The sequence below is a fragment of the Gavia stellata genome, chromosome 9, assembly GCF_030936135.1.
Source record: "Gavia stellata isolate bGavSte3 chromosome 9, bGavSte3.hap2, whole genome shotgun sequence".
Classification (NCBI taxonomy): domain Eukaryota; kingdom Metazoa; phylum Chordata; class Aves; order Gaviiformes; family Gaviidae; genus Gavia; species Gavia stellata.
The window spans coordinates 8,154,747-8,176,736 of NC_082602.1; the positions used below are offsets into that span (position 1 = coordinate 8,154,747).

The 21,990-nt window shown below is 43.1% G+C and overlaps 1 protein-coding gene across 1 annotated transcript in view; it reads left to right on the forward strand.

The window, feature by feature from the left end:
- Positions 1–21,990, forward strand: part of ANK3 (ankyrin 3) — a 210,247-nt gene extending 188,257 nt beyond the window's left edge. The window contains exons 41-44 of the mRNA XM_059821466.1: positions 773–860; positions 2,868–3,246; positions 17,367–17,452; positions 20,613–21,990. Of these exons, the coding sequence (XP_059677449.1) occupies positions 773–860; positions 2,868–3,246; positions 17,367–17,435 (536 nt within the window). The 3' untranslated portion in view covers positions 17,436–17,452; positions 20,613–21,990. The remainder of the gene's footprint in view (positions 1–772; positions 861–2,867; positions 3,247–17,366; positions 17,453–20,612) is intronic.

Consider the following 21,990-nt stretch of genomic DNA (forward strand, 5'->3'; position numbering starts at 1 on the left):
CAGTACTCATTTTTGGTTCCATCTATTTAGGACAAAGTAAAGAAATCTATCAAATCTGCATTTGTTCTTATGCACCTGCACCTCCTCATACGTTTCATACTTTATGTAACTCATGAATCATTTGATATTTGCTTATTTGTTGCTCCATGCTTCATCCCAGTCAGTCCAAATGTGCTGTCTTCCTTAGGTTATCCCACCATTCAAGTGGAACTGGAAACTCCCACTGGGTTGCGCTTCGTGCCGCCCACCCCTTTCCATCAGGATGATTTCTTTAGCGACACCTCTAGCCTAGAGTCACCCCTTAGAACTCCCAGTAGACTGAGTGACGTGTTAGTGACCTCCCAGGGACACGTAGATGGTACAGCAGCAGCACCGCCAGTGGTGACTGAAGAAGACACTTCACTGGACGACAGCAAACTCGATTTCTCAGTGCCTAGAGAAGGAACACCTAAAGATATTTCCGTAGGCGAGAGCCAGTTGGAGGAAGTGGACCTTAAGGATTTTCCTCGGTATCTTGGTAGTTATGGCGGGATATCAAAAGATGCTAAACAAAGGCAGAGTGAAGAGACTAGTAAAACAGGAGTAAGGACTGAACAGCCTGAGAGAGAAAAGTCTGGTACTGATGAGGAGATGACGGAAGAAAAGCTTAAATCTCTGTTTGAGGACATTCATCTGGAAGAAGGAGCTGAGTCTGAGGAGATGACGGAAGAAAGAGTATGGTCAATTCTTAAAGGTGTTCAACAAGCAGAACACGAAATGTCTTCAATTACAGGTTGGCAGACTGACTCATCAAGTGTCACCGAGCCACCGATGTCGGGACGCAGAATAGGTGGTAGCCTGCTAGATCACTTGGATGATAGGTGAGCATCTTTGTATAAGAGTGTGCGTGTGTAAGCAGTCCTTCTCATGCTGCTTTTACCTCCAGGAGCAGTGCTGAGGCTGCTGTTCTAATATTCTATGAGAATATGTATATATGCATATATATGTATATTTAAAAGAAAAAGTCATATTTGACTCGATTTGGCCTCAGACATATTTGTCTTTAAAAATGTGTATTTATCAGGTTTCATTCTTAATATAGGTGTTTCAGAAGTAGTTTATATTATGTTTAGTGGATAATATTACTTGTCGTGTTCTTTATCTTGTGTATTTATATTTTCAATTAATCCAAGTGATGCATAGATGTAACTGGAATTTGAGGACTAAAAAACGTACATTATCTGAAACCAGGATACTACATTACTCTTATTTCTTGAGTATCTTTTTAGCAGTCATCCTTCTCATTGCATCTCTTTCCCTCCCCTCAGACAGTTGTAACTTTTTTCCATAGCCAATTTTTAAATTGTGACTGTTTTTGTAACACTTACTTCAAGCGTCGTGCTGATTTACCAGACTTTTAAAGAGATGAGTTACAAGGCATGAAAAGGTAAGAATGGTGGTACCAAATCCATCTAGTCCCACATGTTGCCTCCCAGCAGTGACTGCAGAGGGGGCTCAGGGAAGGAGACTGGACGTGTATGCTGTTTTCTTCCAGTACTCTCCCAAACGCCACTTACTTTTAGCATAATGACCTGCTGAGATGGATGCTTTCTACATATTTATCCTCAATGCATTTCTCTTGCATGAGCTTTTCCAGCCTCCCCTTGGACCTACTTAAGCTTTCAACATTCACAGTATGTGTCGCTGTGTTCAGCCGTACGGGTACCCGCTGGGTGAAGAGCTCCTGCCTGCCTTTGTTTTGAAGGTGGCTCCCATGATTACTAATTGAAGGAGCCAGGTCTGCATGAGCTGTAAATCAGCAGAGAGTGATTATCTGCAGAGTGATCATTTGTCTGTCAGCAGTTTACATCCTTTGCAGCTTTGACTCGGGATGTTTTAAGGTTCCAGGTAGCATTAGATACTCTTATTGAATCCAGTGGGAATTTGGCCATTGATTTCAGCGAACTGATTATCTTTCAGGACTGTAAAGCACTTGATCTACTACTGAGGTGATTTCTGTTCTGTTAAGCAAGCATTGTTGTTCTGCTTTTTATATTGTGTTAAATTAATAAAATCGATCACTTCTAGAAGTAAAAGGGCTTCCTTAAGATAACATACCCATTTCTATCTAGATTAATTCAATTTGCTATCTTTTATGAGTTTTGCCAGCAAATAGCTGTAGTATTTTCATGTGTACAGTCCCAGTGTTTATCTGAAAGCAAGCAAAAATGCAAGAGAGAAGAAAACTGTGCATCAGAAGTGCAGGTTAAACCTGTCCGTAGGTCATCTAAAGCAAAATTTTAGTCAGCTTTCTATCTTGTAGTAACCTTCCTTGCCTTTGACTTTGTGTATTATTGAAAGTCTGCACTAAGGATTTACTTTCAGATACTAGTATTTGCTAAAAGGCATGAGTTATCTGGAGTACAGATATTGCAGTCTGGGGGAAAAATAACATTGTTATTTGGTCATTACCAGTAATTGCAGGGTAACAGATACTTTCATCGCCTCCTTGGTTAGAGAGCAGGTTAAAGAATTAGTGCCTCGGGGATTTATGTCATGATTATGCAAGGGAAATGGTGGGTTTTGTGTGTTTTTCTCTCTCTCTTTCTTTTCTGCCTCCTCCCCACCCCGGAAGTGGAAGGGTATTAACAGAAAGTATTTGGCCTTGTTTCCAGTGCTCACCATATTCTCGTTGCTTCTGAAAAGATGCCATGATGCAGAAGACAAGGTTATTAGATTGATGTTTGCAAGCTGAATTTAAAATTTTACTTTTCTCTGTCTGAAATGTATGTGCTATGAAGGAAGGCTCAGTAAGAGGCTCAGTGCTTTGCCCTTCTGCATGTGATGTAAGCACTGAACGGCTGTCTATTCTTTTCTTTTTCTTGTAGCTCGGACCAACGTAGGGATTCTGTTACCTCATATGTCAAAGGAGAAGCAGGGAAGCCAGAAACAAATGGAAGCCTCTCCGAATCCACAGCAGAGGCGAAAACTAAATCTTACATCCAGGAATCTTTAAATGATGTGGGAAAACAGAGTGACAAAGAAGCCCTGAAAACAAAGCTCCAAATTCCAGCTGATACTGATGAGCAAACGTTATCATCAACAGCATATCAGAAATCTTTGGAAGAGACTAGCAAGCCAACAACAGAAGGCAACAAAACATCTGTGCCTGTCAGTGTGAAGAAGATGAGCTGGAGTACTTCTGAGGATGGCAAGCCAAGAACAAGCATCCAAGAGGAGGAGGGAGCAGTAATGTCTGAACAGAAGGTACAGTATGTCCTGTAATTATTAACTGTGTGAGGAGTCCCTATTGCTTGACATACTGCTTGACATAATTTTTTGTAAGACTTCTAATGTTGTTTGTCATGGGTTTTTTTTTAATCCTTCTTTATGCCTTTTCTATTTATTGCTAAATTAAGAAAAATGGAGGTTAGTGGAAATTTATGTTCTGCAGCGTGAATAGAATGAGGTGGAGTCAGGGCCGGCAGAAGAGCCAAGCAGGGCAGCATAATCCTCTGCCTGACTGGCCCCAAGCCCTGGAAGAGGTCAGAGCATCGCTGGGGAACAGGCCCTTTTCCTGCCCTGACACACCACCTGTGCAAACAGTGCCAAACAGCTCAGCTGTCCTCCATCTGTTTCTAGTAAGGTGATGCCACTGGTTTCCACTGTTTTAGTGACATTGAAGTGAGCAAAGAGATACAGGGACTCTTTGGCCTTTATCCTGCTCCTTGTCCCCAACACCCCTGGCATTTTTTTACTCTGGTAATTTGCAGAAAAATAAATTTTGGGTAATAGTTAATCTCCTCTTTATGTTTATTGTTTCATGGCCTCGTTCATCCCAACTCCAAAGTGTATCCAGCCAAAAGGAATCAAAAGATTTCCAAATGTGTAAAGCACTTTTCCAGGTGGTAGTTCTTTCTTCTTAAAATACTGCAGAGGGGCTCCCCTTCGTTTCTACCTTGCCTGGCTTGCACATCCTTAATTGCAGAATCTCAGTTATAAGTTTTCTGATGATGAAGATTTTAATAGCTTTCTCAGTTGCTTGTATTTATTTCCCTGAAGCTTAAAAGTAAAGTTGATTCAAAAAATGACTTAAAGCCCTGTAGCTGCGTGCACCTCGCACCCCAGCCGTGGGAGGGTTGCCGTGGAATAGACCACAGGGCCAGCAGGGAACCAGGCTGAAAAAGGGAACTGCAGACTTTCTTCGACGCTCCTCTCTCTGCTGAGATTGTCTTTTTCTGGGCGTAATACAGGACGAGATTATAACTTCTGGAAGTGAGGTATTTCAGTAGAATTGCTTCTACATGATATAGCTTTTTTTTTGTTACTGTAGCGCAATAAAAATGTTGGCTGTGGTGGGCTGCAATAAATCATTCAGGTTTAAATTAGTTCATTTTAAACTATTCTTTTGATTATACAACCTAGAGTTCTTTTCTTAGATGGTAACATAATCAGTCTCAGCAGTTATGCAGCATATGATTGTTATTATCTTGTTATTAGTTCGTGACACAGTTGAAGCAGTGAAGATCTTTCCTAATGCTCACTAATTACTGGAATACTTAAAAAATGTAAGTAAAAGCCTTCTGCAAAGGCAGTTAAAGGCAGATGGCAGAGTTCCTTTAGTGTCGGTAGGCTTTGGGACAGGCTCTTAGGCTGATATTATTCAGCTCAGTTTAAACACAGGGATAAGTGTAGATGCACACTGTAATGTGCTGAGGGTGTGCAACAGTGCTGCAATTCCCCCTCTGGATTGCCATCAGTGAGAAGATAAGTTGTCATCTGCTTTTTGTGTGCTCTTTACTTCTGGATATCCCATGTGGATTGGGAAGAACAAGTGCGTGCTTTTCTTATGTGTGCTTTTTGCACTACTTTTGCTTTATTGGTACAGGGTGATAATCTTATCTTCTAAATAACAAGTCTTTTTCTAGACATGATCTTTGAATAAACTGGTATCAGAAAACAATGTCATTTCTAAATGTGGGTCTCTCACAAAGCCTGGATGGGTAACAGACCAGTGTTTGTTAGAATGACAACAAGAATTGCTTCTAATATCTTGTCAATATTTCTTCAAGAATATCCTCTAATCTAATTTGAAGTCAATAGTTAAATTACTGACATAGTCCAATTCATGGTGAGACACTTCACATGCTGTTATGAAAACAGAATTTCAACTGCAGTCTCTCTGCAAGGCGTTCTTCAGAAATGCTTCATAAAGAGAAAAGTATGGAAGAAACAGATTTATTTCTGTGGAAAGAAAGGGGGAACAAAATAAAATTACTTCCCAAAATAAGAGATTTTTTTCTATGACCCATTGGGAAAGAGCTGAGAAGCAATAGTCATCCACCTGCAGGGTGAGGGCTGCATCAGTGTTTTGGCACACAGTTTGCAACAAGAGAGAAACTCAGACGAATTATATTGGGCTGCTGCCTGGTGACGTGAATGAAGCAAATGGTTGGCCTCATGCCCAGTCCACATAAATGCCCAAAAGTTTACAAACGCAGCACAGTGACAGTGTAGACCATCCAATTCTCTACGAATGCTCAAGCATCAGATTCCAGTGATCTTTTTAAATGAGAGGAGCACAGTACAGTTGCTGTATTATCCCAAAGAGGGTGATGTCCACCACGTGGTCGAGGTGACTCCCAGTGTCACAATTCCATCACAAATAAAGCACTTGAAGTTTTTTATTAAAAATAACTTTTCCTCCAAAACCTTAGTGCCCTCTGGGAATTTTCTGCTGCTTCTTGTTACTTCTTCAGGATAGGGTTGGATTATAATTTTTTTTGTTTATGTGTTTGGCTGGTGTCAGAGGACAGCAGGAGACTTTACACGCAGATGAATGCTGTCATCCTGTCCTAAATGCTTTTTCTTATATAGTCTTTTTTCTCCTCCACCCACCCACCTATGCCTACTCTTATTTTACACATCATTTCTGAGAAATGCTTCTTGTTTGGACTGTCTTGGGCCAGATTCATAAAGAGAAACAGAAATGCAGTTAGCGATATCCACTATTCATGACCTTAAAATCAGTTTTGGGCTGTCGTGGAGTAATTATAGAGAAAACTTTCAAATTTCTCTATTCAGAAAAAGGTTGGTTCAGCTAAACATCACATGAGAAGGGCCTGTGCCCCGTGTCTATCACACACATAGGTACGAAGCCCTCTGCCAGGCATATGCACACAGAGCTGCTCAGCCTCAAATCCAAGGAGCTCTTTGGGTTTCGGAGTGGAAAACATTGGGGCTGTCAGAGGGCGCCAGGACAGAGCAGACACCTGCATGCACCAAGCGGAGACCAGCGTCAGGCTGTTCCCCCTTGCCCTAAGCTGAGGTCTACCAGTTCCCTTCTTAAAAAATGCAGAATGATTGTACTTCACATTACAGTTTTGCTACTTAAAAGCAGATAAATACTGAGCAGGAAAGCCATTGACATGGAGAAGTTCTTCAAAATGTTTATTTGTAATCTTCTTAGTGGAGGTGCTCCACTGAATCTTTCTGTGTGACTGTCTTCCTTCCTCATGAGGGAATTCACTTCCCATACCTTGTGAATCCATACAATTTGTTGAAGCATTAATTTTTGAGGAGAAAAAAGCAAGGAGTTATGACAAGGTTTTTTTGTACACAAAATTTGTAACAGCTATGTAAGATGTAGGAATGCCACATTTTCTAAGACTTAAGAGCTGCTGAGATATTCCATATCTAGTATACTTATCAAGCTACAGCATGCCAAGGAGCAAAAAGGCCTCCTCCCACCATATACTTTAAGAGCAAAGCTGCGAGTCATTATGTACATAATAGAGACAGGAAAAACACTGTCCATGATAACCTCTGTTTTCTTCTCCTAGTCCTGATCAGCATGTTCTGTCTTGCAAATGTGCTGTTCAAATGTACTAAAACTGCATTTATTAGGAGTGTAGTGACAGTGACAGTGAGATTGAGAGCGGTTCAAGCTCAGATGAAGAGCAGAGAATTACTACAAGAGTTTATCGACGGCGATTGATTCTGAAGGTATTTTCTGATTTGCATTCCTGAGGCAACGTTGGCATGGACGTGGGTTTGGACTGCTTTGTCAGAATGTCAGGTTTGGCATACTGGAGTCCCTCTGGTAGTGTGCTTTCCATTGCCAGTATGTATTTATAACCAAGTGCTAGGTGGCCTTTCCTTGCTTAACCCAGAGGTTTATGGTTGTCTCCTGCTGGAAAACTGTGCTGCATGGCGTGTTGTGTCCTTCACTGCCACTGTTTTGCATGGCATCTTAAAGACTTACAGCTAGATGCCATGTGTTGGTCTGATGTAGAGCAAAATGAATTGCAGACAGATATGGGTGACAATTTTTTCTTTTTTTCTGTTTTCTTTAAAAAATCCTAAATTACAAATTAAAAAATTGCAGGAATGTACATGAGTGGGACATAGGAGAGTAAGAACCACGTACTCTGGTTGAAACTTGTGGTCCTAAGTGCTTAATGTGTTCTGGAAAACCTCCTCAAAACAGCAGGTGATCCTGATTTAAAACCTACCAAAGTTAATAAAAGTGTTTGCATTGCCTTCAGTAGGCTTTATTTAGTATATTTATTTACAGATGGCCTTTATTTACAGCACAATATACTTTATATACTGATAACAATGACATAGTCATATAAATAATTGCATTTGCCCTCATATTTTTTTCTTGTATGGTCATATAGTATGGCATTATTTGCCTGCAGCATATACCATAAGAAAATAATTCTGCATCGGAAACCATTATGTTAATCCCTCAGTAACTTACAGGATTTATTAGATTCTTATTACAAAGTCATGTAGTCAAGCCATGAAAAAGTCAGCCAGCCACCATAGTGCTATTACAGCACTAGCTGAGTTTGCTTAAGATATAATTGTTCTTTAGGAATGATTCGTGACACTCTGATGGCACATATTTATATTGCTGTTACTTGCATGCTGTGTGGAGAAGAGTATGCAGACAGGCACTGCACCTTTTGTGTAATGTGGATGGCAGATAGGCAGCTCTGCACAGCTACTGATCTGTCCAAGACACAGACACTTACAGAAGAAGCAGGATCACATTTCTGACTGTCTTCACCCTGATTTTCTTCAGTATACCAGTCATGCTCCCATTTGGGACAGGGCAGGAATTGCAAAAATGAGCTCAGTAGAAGTGAATATTTTGTCTGATACCTCATCTTTGCAGGTGGAACCTGCTGCCTTCCTTGAAAGGCCCTGGGCAGGTCAGCGTATAACCCTTCATCAGTAATTCCTTCTGCAGATAAGACATGGCTGGTCAGAAACAGGAATGTGGTTCCTGTTTTCAAATGGGGCAGGCGGCCTGCAGGCAATGGCCCACAGGGCACAGACCCTCAAATGCTGTAAGAGAGTTTCTGGTAAGACATAAAGTATCCGTGTGCTGAAAGTTTTAAAGGCTGCACAGGTGGCCTGTGGCTGAGGTCCCTCACCCAATCTATTTCTGAACTATTTTAGTCTCCACTGGTTTGGAGTCAGGAAATGTCGGAGTAGAAAAGAGAAAGTATGTAAAAGACAGCCTTCACTTGCTTTCCAAGTACATCCACTGTGTTTAGAGAGAGGCATAGAAAATTGCTTTTAAATGTGGTGATATAATTTGGGGTTGAACTTTTGACAGAGCAATGGTGAAGCAGCATATATAGTGTTGTCATCTGCAGCTGCTGCAGATGCAGTCGAGAGGGTCTGCATGGTGAATGGAGGTGGCTGAACCTGCTCTGTTGGGAACGTGTCTGATCTGAACTGGATTAGAGCTGTACCTGTCTCTTGATTGGAAAATACATGTGATACTTCTGTCATTTTCTGATGATTTATAGCTTCTTTTTTATCCCCCACTCTGCATCTGAAGACAAGCTTAAAACAGAACAAGAAAAATTTTCAAAGCAGCAATCCTCAGGCCTTTTAGAGAAAGAGTTTGATAGTGGAAACAACCATTTCAATAGGTATATTTTGATCATGTAAAGTTCATGAAATGGTGGTACGAAATGGAAGAATCGAGCTTTAACATTGGTAGGGATCTGGACTTCAATTTCTGCACATTCCTGGGAGCAGAAGTTCAGTTTGGGTGAACTGAAATCACTGCGAGAGCATGCACAAGCTGAGGAACAGCTCCTCAGTTAGGGAAGAGGTCTCAGGACATAGTGCTCAGCGGCATGGAGCAAAGCGCTCAGCCTGCAGAATAAAAGTAACTCCTGTGTTTCTGCCGCAGGGCCCTGAGCAGCGGTCGGGAGCAGCAGGGTCTCACCTGCCAGTGCCTGAGTGCCCGCTGAGCAGGTGCTGTGCCCGATCCCACAGCCCCAGTGCCCCTCTCCAAGGCCCGCACGGAGCAGGGCTGGCATCGCTTTGCATGGAGCAGTAGCGAGGGGGAAATCGGGCTCTCCTTCTACTGGTGTGTTTTCTGAGACTCCTGGCTAGCCAAATAGTTGTTAAGGGGCAATGCAGAGTAGGAGGCAGGGACATTTTCCCTCCAGCTCTGCCATCCCCCGGGCAGCAAGCCTGCCACACACTGACGATGAAATGCCACAGTGCTTTCCTGCAGTCACCCCTGGACCGTGGGAATACTTATGCTATACCATCTTATGTTATGGTTACTTAGGAGCCAGCCCTAGAAATCTTCATTGAGTTTGCCTTCTCTGGAATAAAAACTGTTTTGAACATCTGAAAAACCTGGGCGCAGGCTTCATAACTGGATGGCAGTGCTGTGCCCGTGCCGTCAGCCCGCTCTGCCAGCTTGTGCCAACAGCAGCAGGGAGGCGACAAGGGTGCAATTGGACATTCGGCTGGGCAGAGCTGCACATGGGAGCTCTGTTGTTTTACCGTAGCGTATATTCATTACTGCTTGCGTGTTGCATTAAAAGCAACAGAGGTGCTCATGTAGCCTGCAGGGATGAAGTTTGGTAACGCCAAAACCGTGAGGATAAATTGAGTCCTGTGGAAAAAAGGCTTTGCTATGTGCCTCCACAGCTGCTGTCAGGGCTGAATTGCTTCATTACCTTTGTTCTTCTTTCCCAACTTGTTTTTCCTTTCAGTGTCATTCTGCATTATTGCTAACACTATTATTTCCGTTTAACTGCTACCTTAGTTCTCTGTCCTGGCCCAAATATGGAGAAAGGCTTTTCTCTCCCCCGGAGGTATTTTCCCAGCAATCCGAAAGCTGAATCCTGTCAAGTGTTCAGCACTCTCGAGCACATTCCCATGGGATTTAGCACTTCAGAGGGCTGAGCCCATAAAACCAGACAAGCAAGGACTGATGCCCATTTCCACATGTAATAGGATCTTATTCTAACCTCAAGGTAGTGCAGATGTTTTTGGTTTTGCTTCCTTTCCCCTCTTCTGTTCACGTGGCAGATTGATGGGATGGGCATTGCAAAAGAAACGGGGGTTTATGGTAGTGCAGGAATGCAAGCAATTAGCACACAAGGGAAAAATAAGAGTGCTGCCACAATGTGCACATTCAGAACCTGATCCAAAGCTCCTTTTATTCAGTCATGACAGAAATCAGTGTCTAATTCTTCATGCTTTTTCAGAGGTTGTTAAATCTTTCATGGGTACAAATTTTTGGCAAAAACTGTTTAGTGTAAGATTCTTGCCAAAAGGTTTATGGTAGAATTTTGTAATGGAAATTTAAATAGATTTTTAAGCAGGGGTTATTCAAATCTGATGCCATTTTTTATCTTGTACTTTTGTTATTTCTTGCCAATTTCTATTAAATTGTCTCTTTCCATGTATTTTGTCCATGAAACCCCCCATTACTGATTGCAGAGGCTTTTGTTCAGCCTGCACTGGAGGAGTGGCATGGGAGCCTGAGTAGCAGTCAGTCAAAACTAGAACCAGCAGCTTTCATGATCTTATTATTCAGAGGAAACTTATGGAAAGTAAAAATGTGGCCATCCTGTAGGTGAGAAGAATTAAAGGCCTGTGCCCCACATAAGGCACATGGGAAGCATTTCCATTTGTGTATCCAGCTGGGCACAGCCTCTCCACTGCAGTCCCTGACAGGCTGGGAGAGCAGCAGAATCGCTCTGCTCTGCCAGTGCCCTCGCCCCAGAGCTGCTGGGCCTCAGTAAGATAACACAGAGGTAAACTAAAACACAGACTACAAGTGCTGTTACAAGGTCTGTTCATCATGTTGTCCTCCATGCAACAGACCTCTGAACCAGCTCCCAGTATTGGACTGTACTCTGCCCCGTTTGTAGCACCATTTCCTTTCAGGTCTCCTTGGTTTGCCTGTTGATTTGTTGGGGGTTCCCCCCCCCATGGCTTTAGCAATACATCTGCAAACAAGCAAGTACAGACTCAGCAGAGGCGCAGGCAGAGAGTTGTGGCATCTGATTAATAAGGTCTCCCTGAGCAGGCAGAACTCACTAATGAAAATGACCTTAATGAAAGATGTTTGTTTCTACTGCCACTGCCACAGAGGCTTGAGACCCCGAGGAGACTGAGGCGCAGCTGCTGTTTATGCATTACAAGAATATGATCTTGAGACTGAAAGGATTATGTCTTGATGGTGGCTTAGGCCAGTAAGGAAAAAAGGTCTGAGCACTCTGCGCAGCTCCTGTTCCCATTGCAGCATTGCCCCTGGTCTTTGGCGAAATTAAATATTTAGGATCTTTCCATCTTGCTTATTTCCGTCTGCTTTTAAATTCCTTTTTATCCATCTGCGTAAGAGACATCCAGCCGCACCTTTTTTCTTCACTGTTACAACAACACTAGATGTACAGGAGACATAAAAGGGACTATTATCCCTCTAGTAACAAAACAAACATGAAAGAAAACCAGAGCTCTGACAAATCTGCAGTGAACTTTGGCACAATACTGCAGCACCGACTGTATAACTCCATTTATCTGGAGGTCCCTGGGAACACCCATAATCTGCAAATAACTGTTAAGAAAATCAGTGGAGCTGGCGGAAGACTTTGAGGAAGCTGCTCTTTGCTTCTCCTGCCCTGGAGAGCAGCAGAGAGAGGATACCAGCTGGTTTTGGCAGGACTACACTCCAGCGAGCAGGGTGACATTAAAGCACTCTGCTGTGCAAAGCTTCCTGGCATGTTCTGGGGCTGAGGCTTGCAGACTGCAGCCTTTGTATGGTTTAGTCCCAGGGATATAACCGAGCTTCCAGTAATCGCAGTATTAAGTTTTCTCCCTGCCGTTCTAAAGCTCTTGGTATTGTGACAGTGATTTCAACTGGTCAAGGGTAAAATGAAGCCCACATAAGTATGATGCAGCAGAAAGAATTTTATTCTTTAGCTGTGATGTAGATGCACCAGCTTTGTGTTTAAAAAACAGCTTTAGTGGACAAGGTCATCTAATGTGCCACTCTAACCCAAAGCTGGTTTGAGATCTGACAAGTAAAACTGCAAGTGGGTAAGGGTGTTTTTTTTTTTTTCCTAGCAAACATCTGCCTTTATAACTGCATAGGATTAGAAATGTTAGTAAATCAGATCTACCTCCTGCCAATTGTGAACCCTCCTGCAATTTGTTTAACTACCCACCAGCAAGAGAATTGTGAAAGCTGGATTTCATACGTGCTGACTGCTGAGTATTTACAGCTTTTATCCTTAAACTGTACTTTAAAGGAGCATGTAGCTAATTAAAAACCAAGATTCACCATACCTTTACAACTGCATTTTCTTTCAAGAGACATCTTTCAGTGCATCAATACATTTTTCATTTTAAAGCTGAACACAGTAAATCTCAGTAACTTATTTGAAGGAACAACCTTGCTCATAGCAGCAGTAAGGAGTCAAAGGACCAGTACATGCAAGCAGTATTGGCATGCCAGGTAGTCTGGTGACCTTGCTACTGGCCATGTTGTTTTATTTCTGTTTTTCATGGTTTTTATGGTAGTGACTTTGGAGATCCTGTTCATGAGAGGGAACTTCTCCGTACCTCTGTGCTCCACGGGGTGGGAGGGACGTCTAGGCCAGGGTTTCCTCCTGTCCCTTAGGGCACTGCAGGGGAGCCTGCTGGGAGCCTCTGAGCCCACGGGTGGGCGGCCAGGAAAGAAACTGTGCAGCTAGTTCCCCATCTGCTATGCTTCTGATTAAATATTAAGTCTCCAGAATCAGTATTTCCCCCTGTTTCATTGTGGCTAGGAAATCCCACAGGTTTCAGTTCCCAAAACCTTTACCCAGTCATCGCCCCGCTGCCGCAGCAGCAGTCCCCGTGCCATTCTCATTTCTGCTGTCTCGCTCATGAGAAAGGAAGGAGCAGGCTGCCGTCATTGGGGCCCTGCTCACTAGGGGTCCAGCCTCTTACTTCCCTCCTCCTGCACATAGCCTGACATCAGTGCTTAGGAAGGTATATAATTTCTCCTTCCCATGACCCCTCAGCAGAGTCCTTCTGGGGAATGAATTGTATGGGCCCAGCCCGGGCTCCATCTGAAGGCTTCAGCAGTCGTTTGTTCTGCTGTGCTTCTTGTAGGGATGCCACCGTTCCCAGGCCGGGGGACCTCAGCTAGGTCCCTTCAGCCCTAGGTGTATCTCAGACGCAGGACCTCAGCATTACGTCCCTACGCAGTGATGTCCGCCTGGCTGTGGAGCCTGCCCTTCTCTCAGTGCTGCTTCCTGAAGCATCAAAGTTCAACAAGTTTTACAGTTTATATGTAGCCTGTGAAAGCGTGGGGAAAAAGAGATGTAGAATGTCCAAAGCTGTTTAATTACTTAATTATCAAGCAGTGATTTTCATACAGCTTTCAATAGGAAACAAGCAAAAATTCTGCGCTTCTGAATAATGACAAATGCTGACTGGGGCCTCGGTTAGCGGCAGAGCTGGGCTCTGCTCTTCAGTACTCCCCTCCGGCTTCTGCCTGCTGCAATCCCTCTAAAACAAAATGGAAAAGCTAGGCTATAGAAAAGACTGCAAGTGGCTTGTAAACAAAAGACAAGGTCTGTTTGGTTTAGAGCTTAGAAATAGCATACAAACCTAATGTTATAATGTACATATCGAGAAATGCGTTTGTAGGGAAAACGGTTAAAAAAAATAAGTATGGCATCACTATCTTTGTTCATTATAGAGCAGTGCCAGGAGCTTATGCAGACAACTACATAGCATATAGACCACAGTAAATAGGAATTATATTTGCCCTGTGCTGCTTAGTACGTGGAAGCATTATGAAAGCTTGATGTTGAGCTCTAATAATTTCATTTCAATTATTTTTTTGTGGTTAATATTGATATAACATCTTTTATAAAATGTTTCTTTCTGCTTCCTCTCTCTAGTTGCCATTTTTTCCATAGTGGGTTGAGGGTGAGGGGAGAAGAAATTTTTAAGGATTTTTTTTGTTTGTTTGTTTAAAGCATTATTTGTTTACATGTGGAAATTTTTCATACGTAGGCCAGCAACATTGTGATTATATTTGGGGTTTTTTATATGAAATAAATAAGCACAGACGATGGGTATTTTTGAAGCATCAAATGCAGTGCTTGCTTCAGCACCCGGGTTTGGAAACGTGACTTTGAGGTAAAATTGTCAAAGTTGTTCTGGAACATAAGTTCGTGACTGCCAGCTAGCCTTAGACTCTAAAGTAACATCATTTCTTTATAATTTGAACAATAATTCTTGTGGCGGTATGAAGTCACTAGCGTAGCAGTTAGGGAACTGCTTCTACGTTTGTTTATGCTGGTCCTATAAATTGCTGGTACTACAAGAAGCGATGGCTGGAGTGCTGCTGACCTCAGTAAGACGTGCACCAGGCTGCTGAGGCTCCTCGGCAGGTTGGCAGGCATCACCATGCCAGGAAAAGTGTCACGTAAGATACCTTTCTCCATTTTGTAAATACTGAAAAGTCTTGTCTTTTGTGCGTGTGTTTAAGATCTTGTGTTTAGTAAGCTATAGGCAGAGCTACCTTTTTAAATCCCAAATTTCCACCACCTTATTTTGCTGTTAGACCATGTTTCTGTGTGCGCTGGGCGCTGAGAAGCTGTGAAAAGCTAATGGATCTCTGATTAGAGATTGTATCATCGTGAATTTGTGCCTCCGCCTCATAGGACTCAGACTGACCGCAAGATGATTTGTTGCCCAGAAAGCTTCATGTCATGAATTAGTTAATAAGAGCAATGTGCCAGAAGCTCACTACAGGCTTTAAGGACACATTCTGTAGAATAAATGCACAGGTATTGGCATGCTAAATGAGCAAGGTTTTCATACTATTTGTGTGACATAAAGCAAACTGTTACATAAAGTTGAAGCTCGCATGTGCTTGTTGCTTGGATTGGTGTGGAAATATGTGTGGGTTTGGCAGAATATAGGCTGTATCGCTAATCTTATAACACGTTCTTTAGGGTGAGGAAGCAAAAAACATTCCTGGTGAATCTGTAACAGAGGAACAGTTTACCGACGAAGAAGGCAACGTCATCACGAGAAAAGTAATCATGAATTACATCACTGCTCTGAGTCTTTGCATTCAAGTAACTTCTTTTAACATATTTTCTCCCTTTAGAATCTAGGAAAAAAAAATCGATACTTTTCATGTATTGCTTCCCACAGATCACCCGGAAGGTAGTAAGACGCGTTGTTATCCCCCATGAGAGGAAAGTTGGTGAAATGGTAATGGAACGGGGCCTACCAGGAAATAACAGTAGATGCGGAGGGTTGTGTTGACTGCTAGAAAGCGCTGCTAAAGGGCTGGAGGTTTGCATTTAACAAGAAGCCTTGGCAAAGTGCGGTGCTTGCAGTTATTGACAAGTTGTGCGTTTGGGTAACAGGGCAGGGGTCTCTCTGTGTGCAGACAGGGGCTGTGTCAAAGGGGCCCAGCTGAACGCTGTCGGCACGGAAGCATTAAGGTCTGTTTCTGTGTAACGGCAGCAGGCTTAAACCATAGGTTTGGGGCCTGTTTCGTGCCATCCGGATGAGCTGTGTATGTGGGTTTGGTTAAGCCCTTGCAGAATTTGTGCCTTACACCCGTAGGTGAAGTATGTTGCTTTTTCACGAGCCCAAAGGAATGAGCTGCAGTCTGGTCCCCACCAGTCTCTCACTCACCTGCATAACACCCCTGTGCCTAGTGACTGAGGGTTTGCAGGATTCGGGGGAACGTGAACATACCCAAGCAATGGTATCCTGTACAAGCTAGCGCCAAGACAGGATTTTGTCCCTGGCAGTTAAAATTGGAAGCCCTTATGCAGGGCCAGACTGTGCCCAGCTTCAGCACCCCCAAAAAGAAGGGAGGGCAGCAGGAAGGGCAGGCCTGTCGTGCCCCAGCACGCCTCAGCCCCTCTTGCAGGGGGCTCTGGGGTTACGGGCAGCTGCGGGCACGCTGTGCCTCGAGCTGTCCTCTGTCCCAAGGAGGCCTTGGGGGAACGGGCAGCACCTCTGGAGACAAATGGCTTCAGGGGAGCTCATGCCTTGTTCCCCAGCGCATGGCCCTGGGAGGTCTGTGCTCCAGTGAAGTTGTCATTGCAGTTAATGGAATTTTTGCCTGAGTGAAAACAGATTCAGAAACAGAGATAACAAATACTCTCTGTCGGCTGGTCATAAAAAAAAAAAGAAAAAAAAGGCAGGGGGATGATGACACAGAAACAGGAGGGTTGAAACAAACATATTTCTATCCCTTCTTTCATAGTCCTTTATCAGGGAAAAAATAAATCCTGCCCAGCAAAGGGGAAACATTTTCAATTTGCTGCACCAGATTAGATTAGTCGGAAACTACAAATAGTTACAAATACATCAATGCAGATCACCTGAGGGGTAAATTCTGCCAATAACTACACATAAACAGATGCCTTTCCCTGATGTGAATGAGGCTTGTGATTACTGGAGTATTTATTTTTAGATGATTATTGAGCTACTTTTAATGAGCAAAGATGAACTTTATTTTGGGGTTTGCTGTTTTAAAGCTACTGAAACCTGCACTGCTTGTGACTGTCACTGGTTTTACTTCTGCGCTGCTTTGGTGGTGGTTTTGCTGGCTTTCTTCCTCCTCCCTTTATTCCATTACTAACCTGCTCACTTTAAAGCACAGACATTGTGAAACATCATAACAGCAGCCATGGCCTATGCTGTTGGAAATGTCCGCTGATCTCAGCTGACCCAGGAGGCCAGCTGGGAAAGGTGATTTTCCTTGACGGTGGCTCTGAATCCCACTGCAGTTGATGGCAGGAGCTCTGCCGAGGCTGCCAGCCAGGCACTGCAACCCAGGGGTTGTGCTGAAATTGTAGACCTGTGTTTTCTACTTGAAGATGATATTTCAGGCCTGTGCTTTTGCAGCTCAGCAGAGTGGATAAGTAGATTGTGTGTATCTTTGAAATAAAGTGTTAATGAGATTTAACTGCTTTTTACTTACCCTGTTACAGCAAAATGTGGAGCCTGTTTTGGAAGCAGGTTTGTAATTACGAGCACTCTCCGCAGACTATGTTAATGTTTATACTTTTCCTTTAAAGCAGGGAGAAGCTTACAAGGTTAAGACAAAGAAAGAAGTCAGACACGTGGAGAAGAAAAGTTACTCATGAAAGCCGACCACTGAACGGTCAGTGTGATCAATTTTCTTCCATTGCTAAAGCCTTTTGCCAGCACAGTGCTGGGCAGCACAGGTGCTAGCACCTGGGCTGCGCAATGGCTTGCCTTCTGCTACCTTGACATTGTTTTCAAGCTGCAGAGCTGAGTAGATGGCCCTTGATCTTGTAAGAAGAAAACGGCCTTGAGTTCATGTATAGAAACAGAGCTTTACTCCTTGGTACATAAAGCAAAGCAATACTGAGGCACATGTAAGATTTTTGGGAGTTTCAGAAAGTGTAGTGTCTGCAATCCACAGGCACTTTCTACTCCTAAAAGTCTACTTAAACACACATAGTGAAGGAGCTGCACACAAGTAAATCTACTGGGAGTGAAAGGCTTCTTCCACCATCAGGCATGTGATCTGAGGGCAGTTACGCAAGTCGAAGTCCTTGTTAGAGCCAGTGAAGTGTCTCAATATTTGCCAACAAATAATTCTTACCAACTCTTTCTTGTGAATTTTATTGATCCAGCCTTAATGATCGTAACAAAACAGCAGCTGACAATATAAGGGCTTCCCAAATTAAAACCAAATGCACAGACTAAGAGACCCCTACAGTGGCTCTGTAACGGCGTGCTGGAGCACCGTGAAGCTGGAGGTTGCTTTGTCTCAATCACACAGCTGTAGTCACACAGCAAATGTGCCTGTAAATATGGGAGGAGCCAGTCTGTGTCTGTCAATGCTGGTCAGTCAGTCATGGCTTCAAGTGTGTATGTTTACCATGTTCATGTCTCTTTTCTACTCAAAACTTTTCTTAGCTTTGGTGGACTTTAGGAATTGTGCAGGGGAAGAGTTTATGAAGTGCAAGTCTATGTGTTGTTATCCTTTTCCCATACATCTGGTATAGGATTGACTGTAGGATTTAAGAGCAGGATAAACAGGACCTGGAAAACATACCGGATAGTGATGTGGAGGTAAAGGGGAGAAGCAGCCTCTCTCCTGAGTCACTAGTCCCTTCCAACTGCTGTAATGTAAGGTAGCCCCTAAAGCCGCCTGGCCGTACGGGCTTCCTGTGCGGGTGAGTTGTGCCATTTGAGACCAGCGGCACTCGGTGTGTGGGATCTAGCTGAGGGCTTTACAGGATCAAGCCCTGCGGAACAAGGCTGCGAGGCAACTGGCGTGCTTTCAGCATCTGGTAGGCACCTACTGCGTCCACCTAGCATAAACACTGAATTCCTGCTTTTATTGAGAGCCCTCCCATGTGTGCTAATAGAATGATACCGCTTCATGTGGCTTGCTGCTCAACATACTCATAAAATATTTAACGTTTTGAAAAGGGAGGTGATTCTTTTGGCACGTCTTTCTCCTTCATGGAGCTCAAAGATAGGGGAGGAAAGCAAGCCAAAGGGATGGCGCTGCTTGTATGAAATTGTGTCCCAAGTTGGCTCCCATGCTTCTCCACTGTCAATCTGCAGGGGGAAACGAATGGAAATTTGTGAATTCAAAGGCACTGAAGGCAAGATGGGGCATTGAACCCCTTAAGCAGTGCAGATAAAGAGCCTGCTGGCATGCAAGCGTGATGCAACACACATTGGGGATAAGGGAGAAGCGTTTCATTTTAAAATAAAATGGCATTAATAAGGCAGTCCTTGCCTAACCTATGAAACATATTCTGACGTTCAGAAAGCCAGAGTCTGAGTTCCTCAGAACCAGATTTGTTTCCATGACTGCTGATGCATTTCTTCTGTGATTTCCAGTAAGCAACTCTTCCGTGCTAGAGCCCCTGAGGAGCTTGGAGAGAGTCTTCCTTAGATAATAAGCCTTTGCTCAGGGGGGAACTTCATCCTGTAAGATGAATCTCTGTGGTCCAAACTTTGATGTGATAAGCATGACCAAATGTGCATTAAGTAATTGTGAGCCCAGTCAAGAGCCTATTGAAAACATTTTATTTGAATGCAGAAGGAGATGTATTTGCACAGACAGGGGATTCTGATAGAAAAACAGTTTGTTTCTTAGTCACAAAAGACAAAAAATCCTGTTTGGGAGGCAGAGGTGTGGCTTTTCCTTTGAATGTTTGAAAAAAATCACAATGTTAGCTAGATTTTACTGTAAAAATATCTTTGTCACAATTGCAAATAAACCCATTGCGAAATAGAGGTTGAAAGGAAAAGCCAAGCACTTTTGCATGCAATTCTGCAGGACGGCACTGTGCGAGCCGGCATGACCACTGCAACGTGAATAGGCGGCTTTTAGTAGCAGGATAGATTTGACAACCGTAGATGTGGGCAAGGACAGATTGTTTTAGCATAGAAGGAGAGTGCGAGTGCTCCTGGGGAATGCGCGTGGACCTGTGACCTGATTAGTAAACAGACATGTCCATGCCAGCCTGAATCCCGCAGGCGCTGCGCAAGCCGTGCTCCTAAACAGGCTTCCCTGTGCCCAGGTGCTGGGGAGCCCGCAGGTCTCCCAGCTCCCGTTCGCCGGTGTGTTTGTATTTCTGCTTCCTGCCTCCTTGCTGCAAGGCATCGCTGTTGTACAACAGATGTAACAAACTTGCTGCCCTTATGTGCATGGCTGCGTGACTGTTTTTGGATGGGCGAGAGAGCAGGAGCTGGACCCCCTGTCTCCTCAGTGCCACTCACGCGAGCCGGGTGGGAGATGGATGGGGCTGCTCCTCTTCCTTGCTTTGTCCTTTGCGAAGCCTCCTAAAAGCTGGACTCCGCATTCCTGGCTCTCTCGGTCACATTCCCCGAGCAACTGGCAGAGGTGGATGTGCAAAGAGTGCAGGTTTTCCACCACTGTGGGGATGCTTGCAAACAATAAACAAAAATGTGCTGTGAAAGCAGCAGCTCTCTCGTTCTGGAGATGCTGCTATTTCTTCTGTTAGGGAGAGGACCTATTCCTTGTCATCATGGGATCTGATGAGATGGTACTTTGTCTGGGGTGATGAAATGCAGCGAGTTGCAAACGTATTTGTAAACCAGTTCACGAGCAATGTGGACATCTGCGGCTTCGTTTTCCCTTCATGCTGGGAGCTCAGCTAATGTCATTACCTGCCCAGAAATTGTGTGATTTATCCTATTGCAGAATTCCATAATGCCAATTAGAACTTTTCTGCTTAGTCAGGGAAAAGCAAGAAATTGATTCTAACAAGATACTCTGAAATGATTTGTGCTATCTTTTCTTTCCATAGGACTGTGTGCTTTTACTGCCAGTATTCTAGAGGGACGCTCATGGAAGAAAAATCAACAGGAATTAAACCTTCACCTATAAAAGTGTGCGTGTGTTTGCTGCTTCCACACATTAACCGCATGGTTTTTATGCAAAAACAAAAAAAATTAATTTAGCATGAGCCAATTTACAGAGCATGGAAATTCACGTTCATTCACAGGATTGGAGGGTGCGCAGCTACCAATGCAGTGTATATACAAGATGCCATGCTGTTAACAGCTTCTTTCAACAGTTTGATGTCATCTCAAAAGAAATAAATTCCTGTGGCCAGAGGGGATGTACGAAGACGAAATGGTTAAACCATGGACAGACACTAAAAAAATACTAAAATCCACAACAGCTCGCCTTATTTTTCTTGGACCCAAACTGTCAGGGTATAAAACACTATTTGTTTCTTTTTTAAACATCAATAGTTTTGCTGTAAATAAATAACACTGTATAAATTCTAACAAAATAGAATAAACGTTGATAAGGCACTGCCTTTTCGATCACAAACAGAATATTGCAAATGCATTGAGCAGGCTAGGTGTCTCAAATGGCTGCACCTACAGGGATATTCTGGGTGTATCTTCACAGATTCTTGTATATTAGCAATTATAATGTTTGTATATGCAAAAACGCTAGCTTGATTTTAAAAAAATCTTTAAAATCTGCTGCAAATTTAAATGATTCCTAAAATGAGGAATTCTGTAGTTCTGTGAAAATTTTTCTTCAGAGTACTAATATTTTGATGCATGTGTTTCACCTTATTTTGATTAAATCTTTTCCAGTTTTGCAAACACTATACCGCAACATGAAAAGTAAGATTTTATCTGTAAACACAAAGCCCTTCATCTAATATTTGTTGCTGTTGCCAATTTTTCAATGAAATGACCTAAAACCCATAACATATACAGTAGTTGCATTATGGGGAGGGGGGTGCTATCTGTTCTCGCTTTATAACGGGGGTAATGCTTGCAGCTTTAGAAGTGGGTTGGTGCTCTAAGGAGCACAAGTTTGGGATATTTTTAAATGAACTGAAGAGAAATTAGTAGCTAATAGACTGGCAGCACGCTGTAAAATTATTACTGTATTGTGTACTGGCTATAAGATGTAGAATCTTTCAGTAAGCCAATCATCTGTAATCATCCTAGCAGTGTAATATTAGGTTGTTAAGGCTGCTGTGTTTTAAAGGGCATTTTTATTTGGGTTTTGGTGAAATACTTTAATTTGTTGATTATATTCATATGGAAACAGCATTCATTGATAATAGCTCTAATTACATATGTATGAAAACAACAAACACTGGATGATCTAGTTGATTATTTAAGCATAAAATAAATTGTGTTAAAACTCTTGGA